The 9,529-nt window shown below is 45.6% G+C and overlaps 1 protein-coding gene across 1 annotated transcript in view; it reads left to right on the top strand.

Moving 5' to 3' along the window:
* Positions 1–5,827: 5,827 nt before the first annotated feature.
* Fkbp4 (FK506 binding protein 4) overlaps positions 5,828–9,529 on the top strand; it is a 10,496-nt gene continuing 6,794 nt past the window's right edge. The window contains exons 1-4 of the mRNA XM_004648153.2: positions 5,828–6,113; positions 8,017–8,161; positions 8,559–8,701; positions 9,437–9,529. The exon at positions 9,437–9,529 is cut by the window's right edge and continues 7 nt beyond it. Of these exons, the coding sequence (XP_004648210.1) occupies positions 6,009–6,113; positions 8,017–8,161; positions 8,559–8,701; positions 9,437–9,529 (486 nt within the window). The 5' untranslated portion in view covers positions 5,828–6,008. The remainder of the gene's footprint in view (positions 6,114–8,016; positions 8,162–8,558; positions 8,702–9,436) is intronic.

The raw sequence follows: 9,529 nt of genomic DNA, 5'->3' as shown, positions 1-9,529 counted from the left end.
AGACTGGTGCAACCATTATGGAAATCAGTGTGGAGACTCCTTAAAAAAACTAGGACTGGAAATCCCATTCAAGCCAGCTATCCCCCTATTGGGAATTTTCCTGGAGGAACTGAAAACATCATATCATAGTGATGTATGTGTACCTGTGTTTATAGCAGCACAATTTGTGATAGCCAAATCTTGGAAACAACCAAGATGCCTGTCACCTGAGGAACAGTTGAAAAAGATGTGGTATTTTTATACAATGGAGTATTACTCAGTTATAAAGAATGATAAACTTGAAGCCTTTATATTTAAGTGAATGCCACTTGGAAGATATACTCATAAATAAACCAGACACACATGTGTAAATATCGCATAGTCTCCCTAGTATAAGAACTCAAAAGAAGAAATACAAATAGAAAGGCATAACACAATTAAAAAGAAAGTGAGAACTTGAGGATTGGACAATGAGGAGAGGGCAAGGAGAAAAGCTGGGAAACATGACAGGGGCAAAGCCATACACTTATACGCACAGGATGGGTAAGACAATCCGAGAAACATCAGCAGGTTTTTGAAACTAGCAGTTAATTGGTAGGATGCTCACCCTGACTAACTATATATGCTGATACCTGTGCACTGAAGATAGCAATGTGTAATAGAACGGTCACACTTGGAATGCATATCATTCTGGTCTTCCAAATACATACTTCATGTTATGACATACCAATTATTACCATACTATCTCACAAGTTTTTTTTTTTTTTAAATGAGTAATAAATGAAAAAAAGACACAAAAAAGAAAAAAAAGTCACAGGACTGTCCTGCTACAATGCTGTATATGGGGGGGCCGGGTGATGGCCTGGTGGAATAAGCGTTTCCCTGGCAAGTGCAAGGGCCTGAATTCAATCCCTGGTTCCGCAAAAAAAAAAACAAAGTTAAAAAAAAAAGAACCAGTGTTACAATGCTGTATATGATTAGATTTCTAAATTTCTGTGTAAAAAATATATAATTGTTTATTCATATTCTTTAAATATTTTTCATGGTTTAAATTTTTATCTCCATATTCTCTAGGGACTTAATGTTTAACATATCAATACTTGATGCAAAATACCTGTTCCATGTTATGCCTAAGATGTTTGATATTTAGACAGATAGTGAGGTTGTACCCAACTGCATATGTTGTAGGGTAATAATAAGCTTCTCTTCTGGAGGGTTAACAACCTAAGATTGCAGACCAAAAATTAGAGAAATAGAAGGGCTGTAAGGACAGTCAACATTTTGATCATGGCCTTTCAAGGTCAGTGAAGACTCAGGACATAGGAGAACCTATACGTAACATCACGTAACTCAATTGTGTCCCAAATTTTCTGATCAAGTTTATGTGGCCACAGAGCAATGTGATCGATGACGTAGAGTGTGCCTAAGGAGAGTCACCTGGAGAGAACACATTCTCTCAGGCTTTTACAGAGAACAAATTGGTCAAGCAATGGCCATGACTCATCCACATGGCTGACACTAACAAAGGATCTGCAACCTGCAGTACAGGGTTACAGGATAAATCCTGAGGGGACTTGACTGACTTTATCAATACAAAAGTTAAATTTCTTGTTATATAGGTCTTGTTTTATCTTGGTCTTAACCATCCAGCATAAAAGTATAAAAACTAGGTATATAAAGTAAGTTCAGGGGCTGGTGAGATGGCTCAGTGGTCTAAAGCACCTACTTAGAACAAGCTTAGCAAAGCACAAGGACCACGGTTCAATCCCCCAGCACCACATGCCAGCCAGCCCTGCCCCCTGGTGGGCTGAGATGGCCATGGCCACACACACACACACACACACACACACACACACACACACACAAATAAAATTTAAAAAAAAATAACGTAAGTTCATATTAATATGATAAGCTGTGAAAGGCTCAAGTCAACAACTTCTGTGGATAACCCATTACTACCATGGACTGCTGGATTGTGTTGGATTGTTCTTGCTGAATTCATGCACCTATAGTATTTAGATACCAATGGAATACTCATTTATGACAGGACTAAACAAATAAAGGGAATACAAAGGAAGGACCATTTGTATCTGTATATGCAGAATAGTTAGGATAGATATACAGCTACTTTCGCTTAATTCAATGAGAAGAAAGATTTGTACTAATAGTGTTTGGACAGGATATCCTGTCTGCATCTTGTACTATGGATAACCAATAAGAAGATAACAATGTACAATGTATTATTTATTGAAACTGTCCTATTAATCAGTTTTGAAATTGTCTTACTGCTATTTGTTTCTCAATAAAATAAAATAAAACCAAACAAACAAACAAAAAACAACAGGTCCAAAGTTAGGGAGATGGGCCAAAGGAAGTCAGAGAAACTCATTTTATAACAACAAAGCTGCTGAGTCCAATATAAGTCACCTCCTGAGTAAGGCAGATGACAAAAAGTTGCTCTCTTCCTCTTGTAGAAAGGACAATTTTTAGAAAAAATTTCAATAAGCTGAGGAAGGGATTAGGAGGAAAAAGAATGAGAACAAAACATCTGTGCATTTCCCACAAAAGTACAGACAACCAGGAAACCTTTTAGGCACAATAGGATTGTTGCTCTGGGATTCAAGACCCCAAAGGAGTTTAGGGGCAACTCTATGATAGAGAATATACTCAACATGCAGGCCTGAAATCAATTTCCAGGAAACTCACACACAAAAATAAAATAAGAATAACAATAATGCTTGTGAGTTCCTCATTTACTTCTTCACTACATGAAGTAAAATCTTCCCACTTCAGTTGACCTCATCCCCTTCTACCCAGGCCTTCTGGAGCCCTCCCTATCTTTTTCTCTCCTTCTTACTTATTAAAGACAAGATCTTGCTGTTGCTCAGGCTGGCTTCAAATTTCTGTACCCCATTGATCCTCTTGTCTCAGCCTCCCCAGTAATTGGGATTACAGATGTGTGCCACCCTGCCAACCTCCAGTCCTTTTTTAAATAGGCAAGGCTTTATTGAACTGCTTCTGCGCTGCAGCCGAGGGTTCAGTATATCAGACAAATCCTCCTAGACCAGGCCCCAGGCCTGTCCTCTTCTACAACTGTTTCCCTGGCACTTTGTCCTCATGTCCCTCAAAACACATATCACAGTAATGACCATTATTATTATTATTATTTTTTTTTTTTTTTTTGCGGAACCAGGGATTGAACTCAGGTCCTTGAGCTTGCCAGGCAAGTGCTTATTCCACTGAGCTATCTCCCCGGCCCCAAATGACCATTATTTATTAATCACTCCTTAAAGGTGAGCAGTGTACTAGGGCCTTCCCACTGAGAAACAACTTCAGGCCTTTCATTATTTATTTTGAGATAGGGTCTCCTTAAGTTGATAAATTGTCCAAGCTGGACTCAAACTTGTGATCCTCCTGCCTCTGCCTCCCAGAGTATATCCCCTACATTCCCTGTACTATCCCCACTTTACTGATTAGAAATTGAGGCCTTCAGTAACCCGCTCCAATTTGAACAGCTGGCATCCAGGTAACCCAGCCTTTTCCTTACTCCAAATGCTCTTTCCACTGGTGCATTTGGGCAAGGGTGGGCATATCTTACATATTCAGTTAGAATGTGCCAAGTGGAATGAAAAGAGCTTGACATATGTTATCTACTTTTTTTATGTTATCTACTTTTGATGAAGAAAAAAGATGCAGAAAGCTTGGTGCTGCAACATGTGCCTGTAATCCTACCATTTGCAAGCTGAGGCAGGACTATCACTGAAAATTGGAGGGCAGGCTGGGTGACATAGCTTGAACTATGAGGCCCTGTCTCAAAACAGAAATAGGAAGAAGGGAGGAGGGAAAAGAGGGGGAAGAAGAGTGGGAGGAGAAGAAAGTAAGGGAGAGGGAAGAAGTGATGGTGGCAGTGGCAGCGGCCTCCAAAGCTCAGAAAAGCATTGTGTTTTCTACCCCTACTCTTTCTACCAGATAATACTCACTAGCCCTAGCAAACCCTCACACTGAGAATCAGGCAGAAGTGTAAGTCACCACCACTAGGGTCTCCAAGAGAGTTGGCAGGCCTTGGCCCCATTACTTCTGCAAACAGGAAATAGACCTATTTCATACAAAGGCAACCCCATATCCATGTCCTCTGGTAGTACTTCTAGTCACCAGACAGGTCTTTGTTGTGGCTAAGCTCAATTAAGTAAGTCAACTGCTGGAAGAGAACAGTTTTATTTCTTCTACATTCTCTTAATAGTCAAGGGCTACCAAATGATGATACTGAAATTTTGTCTATACATAATAACTCTTTGGTCACCTAGATGAGATCATTTGCATGCACTGTCACAGTGCTAGGCACCCAGCAAGAACACCGCAAAAATTTATTAGCTTGGAATAAAAATTATTGGAGCCAATAGCTACTTAATGAAATAAATCAAACTCATATATGTAAACATCTTATTGTCTCCCTAGTGTAGGAAGCTGAAAAAGAACCAAAATCTACAACAGATATCGTGAAAGGGAAAGAAACAGCTCAAAAAGAAAGAACACCTGGTATGGGTAAAAGGAGAAAAAAAGGGAAAAGAACAAAAAAAAAATGACAGATAAGATAGTTAATACTACTGACTGTAGTTCATAAAAAATTGTGCTTAGGGCCGGGAAGATGGCTCAGTGGAATAAGCGCATCCCTGGCAAGTGCAAGGACCTGGGTTCAATTCCCGGTTCCTCAAAAAAATAAATAAATAATAAATAAATAAATTGTGCTTATGTTGTTTGATCAATTATGCATGACTGTATCTTGTAATCTAAGCAACTACTTTGAAGATAATATGTAATATATTAACCATTGTTAATCTACTATCTTGTTTTGAAATTGTGTATTTTTATTTCTCTTTAAACCAAAAAAGTACTATGTATGTGCCACTATGTTAATGGGGTGAAGCACTACACATGATCAGGAACCCCACTGTTTGAGTAATTACTACAGAGTTTCAACCTGGAACAAACTCCACAGTTCACACACTTGAGACTAGATACTGACAAAAGTGCTTCCCATGAGCCTTTAGTAAAATGGGATGACTTTTTCTTAAATGGAACCATTCTTTACTATTATCCAAAACCATCATTTATAGTTGGGGTGGGAATTGAACCCAGGACTGCCCCATAGAACTACATCCGAAGCCTTTTTGAGACAGGATCTCACCTGGCTAAATCACTAAACTGCCCAGGCTGGGCTGCATTTTGCGATTGTCCTGCCTCAGCCTCCCATAGTCCTGGGATTACAGGTTGGCCACCATGCCCACCTTTGTTAAAGTCCCTTTCAAACGTGCCCTTCTAAAAAGTCCTTAGTTTGAGTTCATTGTTTTTTACAATATCCGGCTGCAGCAGTGTCTTCCCGGCTCCTGAGGGCCGCGGTTGCCTACTCCCAGCTCGGTGCACCCGCAGGCCCTTCCTCCGTCTCCGGTTCGCCAGACAGCCACGCGGATCTTGCGTCGCCGTGGACGGCAGGTGCAGTCACTCACCTCCGCACGGCTGGCTGCAGGCAGCTCAGCGTGCGGCAGGTAGGGCGCGGGCGGAGGCTGGCGCCGGGTGAGCGTCTGCGATCCAGAAGGATCTAGAAGCGTCTGGCCAGCTGGGAGCGGGGAAGGAGGAGCTGTCGAGCGTGGGGAGAGGGAAAGCGGTGCCTAGAAGCCCACAGGGTCCCAGGCAGCGGGGAGTGGGCAGCCGGTGGGCGGGACGCGCCCGGGCGGTCAGAGGGCGAGGAGAGCACCCCGGCTCTAACCCGGTCACCGACTCCAGAAACTTCTGCGCGCGTCCCGCCGGCCCCCTCGCGGCTCCGCCAGGCCCCGCCCCTCCGAGGGCGGGACCAATCGCGGCCGCAGCGCCGACCGCCGCGGCGCAGCCCGACTCGGCGCACTGAACCCGCCGCGAGGTGCGCGAGCGTGGTCCGCTGTGTGGGTGGGCGCCTCCCGCTCAACCCCTCAGAGCCCGCCAAGACCCAGCGCGTACGCAGCTCAGGCCCGCAAGCTCACGCACACCGAGAGAAGATGACCGCCGAGGAGATGAAGGCGGCCGAGAGCGGGGCGCAGTCGGCGCCGCTGCCCCTGGAGGGGGTGGACATCAGCCCCAAACAGGACGAGGGGGTGCTGAAGGTGAGGGCGCGCAGCTTAGCAAGCTCGAGGCTCCGGGAGGCCGGGGCCGAAACTCTGGCGTGTTCTGGGCGGAGCGGGACTGTCTCCAGGACCACGGCGGGCGCGCAGCGGGCTAGGCCTGTCCCGTGCGACGCCGCCCCGCTCGGGCTGCGCCAGGAAGTCCCGGGGCCGCCCACCTGAGACTTGAACATTGGCTGGAACGCGAGCGGCTCCCGGGATCGTGTCCAGGCCCAGAGCCCTGTGTGCTGCTGAGTGGTCGGGCCTAGTCGAGAGAAAAAAGCCGCCGCGCTCCGGGGCCCCTTCCCCAACGCCCGAACCCAGCGAGGTCGCCGGCTCCGCCATACTGTGCCCCTCATCCCCCGGGAGCTGCAGCAGTGCATGCCGGGAGCTGTAGTCCCCCCCCCGCATAACACCCCCCCCCCCGCCTCCCTCACCACTTTCCAGAGTTGGGGCTTGAGGGATGGGGCGGGAAGACCTTTGCTTTGGAGTCCTCTACTCAGGAACCGCCTATCAACAGCCGGAGGAACCAAGGGAAGGATGTTTCTGGATCTGGGTCAGGACTGCTGGTTGTGGTTTGAGGAAGGTTCTGCCAGGAGTTCAGGATGGTGAAATCCTATCCTGCATTGCAAGCTCTCCTGTCCATTGTTCTTCCTGTGGCTTGTCACTGCGCAGTCCCACACAAATGTGGCCTGTGCAAAGCCAAAGACCTCAGGCATACTTTACCTGATCCAGGAATGCATTTGGTTTTGCCCCAGGTGCTTGTGTCACCTGCCCAGCTACTCTCCTGTGAGCACGTGACTTCTCGCTAGCTTTCTGTTTCCTCCATTGTTATGGTTATTTCTCCTTAAAGCACCAGTATATTCTGTCTTGGAAGATTTCCTTTAGAGGTTAGCCACATGCTTACTGGGAATCCTATGGTGTTACCTTGCTTAGAAAAAGAAGCAGCCTGTGCCCTCAGCCTACCAGGCAAGAAAACTCATGTCTCCAGCAGGATCCAGAGGCCTGATGAAGAGCTTCAGGGCTTTTCCTTTTCCCAGATTTGAACTGTTCTATTTTCTTTATTGTTTGTATTCCTATCATTGTCACTTATTTTGCAAGGTAGACTTCATCAGCTCGACCTGATCACTGGCATTTAGGAGGAATAAAGAAATGTATAAAGTCTTAATCTCTTTGCCATTGATGACTGTAACTTTTTTTTTTTTTTAATGTACTTGGTACAGGGTCTCACTACACAGCAAGGACTCGTAGTGATCCTCCTGTTTTCAGCCTCCCTAGTGCTGGGATTATAGGTGTGAGCCTCCATGCTGGTACTCAGTGACCTGCTCAGTGTGATGGAACCCCAGTCCCTGTGCTTCCCAAGCAGGCTCTTAGTTCTTTTCATTCAACTTTTGGATAGGGATTATCATCACTGCTTTACATGAAAGTCCAGAGGGTTAATGTTTATCTAGGACCATAAGCAAAAACTTGAACTCAGGTTTTTTTGTCCCTAATTTTTCAGTCATGCTGCATTTTAAGAAAGATTAGGAGATGGAGTGTAGTGGCCTGTGTCTGGAATCCCAGCGACTTGGGAGGCTAAGGCATAAGGATCCTAAATTTGAAGCCCGCTGGGGCATTAGTGAGACCGTTTTTCAAAAACTTAGGCTAAGACTATAGCTCAGTGGTATAGTGCTTTCCCAGCATGCATGAGGCCCTGGATTTAATCCCCAGCACCATAAAAAGATGAAGGGGGCTGATTCCTAGCCACATTAGTAATAGCAGAATCATCTGATGATTGGTCCCTGGAATCTGCTTATGTGAAGCACAGAAGTGTGGACAGGAGCCATTAGGTTCCTCTAGGAGACTTATTGACAGTTTGTGGCTCTTTTCTGTACTCATGCCTGGGTACTTACTTTATCCTTCACAGGTCATCAAGAGAGAGGGTACAGGCACTGAGACACCCATGATTGGGGACCGAGTCTTTGTCCACTACACTGGCTGGCTATTAGATGGCACAAAGTTTGACTCCAGTCTGGACCGCAAGGATAAATTCTCCTTTGACCTAGGAAAAGGTAGGCGTGGTCACTGGGCTTGTGGGATAGACTTTGAAGGGGATAAAAATCGGCACAAGCAGAAATTATGTTCACAGAACTGAGTTCCAAGAGGGCTGGATCACAGTATATAACTCATTCGATGACTGTTTACTGTATTGATTTCTTTCCCTTTCCTTAGTAACTCAGCATCTCATTGTTCAAGGGTAGACTGTCTTGCTTCTTGCATTTCATTATTCCAGGATCAAGTGATATTATTAGAGTTCTGAGAGCTGATAGCACTTGATACAAGCTTCTTACCCTATTTCTAAAGGTTGTTCAGCTTCCTCTTGGGTACATTACAGTAACTCTTTGGGGACATAATTTGCTTTCAAAGTCAGACCCCTGCTAAGGGGGTCCTGTTTTCCTCTACCTACAGGGGAGGTCATCAAGGCTTGGGATATTGCTGTGGCAACCATGAAAGTGGGGGAGCTGTGTCGCATCACCTGCAAACCACAGTATGCCTATGGTTCAGCTGGGAGTCCTCCAAATATCCCCCCCAATGCCACACTTGTGTTTGAGGTAAGTGTCCAGCAATAGAGACCCAGGCAGAGAGCCAAGCTTTATCTCCCAGGGGCCGGCCACCCTCCAGCCCTTCCTGCTTCTTGGAGACAGTGTTGCCAAAGCTGAGGACCTGGCCTTAGAAGAAATGGAGAAGGCAGCTGGCTCTGCTGCTGCCAGATAGTGATAAGTAATGGAGCCTTCAATTGAAAGAAGGGGCTGTAAAGACCTTCTAGATGGGAACAATGTCAGGGGTTGCACCATTCTTACTGAGAGAAGTCATGAAAGAGAATGTGCTGTGCCCTTAGGGCTCAGAAAGGAAAGATACCTTCCCATAGGTCACATCTTGAGGGAAGACATCTGAAGAGATGACACCAGTGCTATTAGGTCTGGAAATGGCAAGCCAAACAGTACATATTATAGAATGTTCAGGAGACTGCTCAGGAATACAAAGTCATTTCTGATCCCTACTGCACTGGGTTTCTTGTGTCCTTGCTAAGACACAAGAAACCTTGTTAAGTGGAGCAGAGTAACACATTGATTGTTCTGAAGCTAGCTGAAGTCCATGTGACCTACGTGCCACTGCCAAATCAGAAGCCAGGGCAACTCCTAAGAACCTAGAAGAAGTGCCACTTTCACTCATGGTATAGCTGTCCCATGGGCAAATCTGTCTTGGCAATTACAAGAGACTTCTGGAAGAAAAAAGTTGCTGAGTTAGTGCAGGAAGGCATTGGTCACCTCATGATTGTCCCACAGGTGGAGTTGTTTGAGTTTAAGGGAGAGGACCTGACTGAAGATGAAGATGGTGGAATCATCCGAAGAATACGGACTCGGGGTGAAGGCTACTCC

The sequence above is a fragment of the Octodon degus genome, unplaced genomic scaffold, assembly GCF_000260255.1.
Source record: "Octodon degus isolate 3935 unplaced genomic scaffold, OctDeg1.0 scaffold00355, whole genome shotgun sequence".
NCBI lineage: Eukaryota > Metazoa > Chordata > Mammalia > Rodentia > Octodontidae > Octodon > Octodon degus.
Note: the sequence above shows the minus strand (reverse complement) of the source record. Positions and strands in the feature narration are given on the sequence as shown.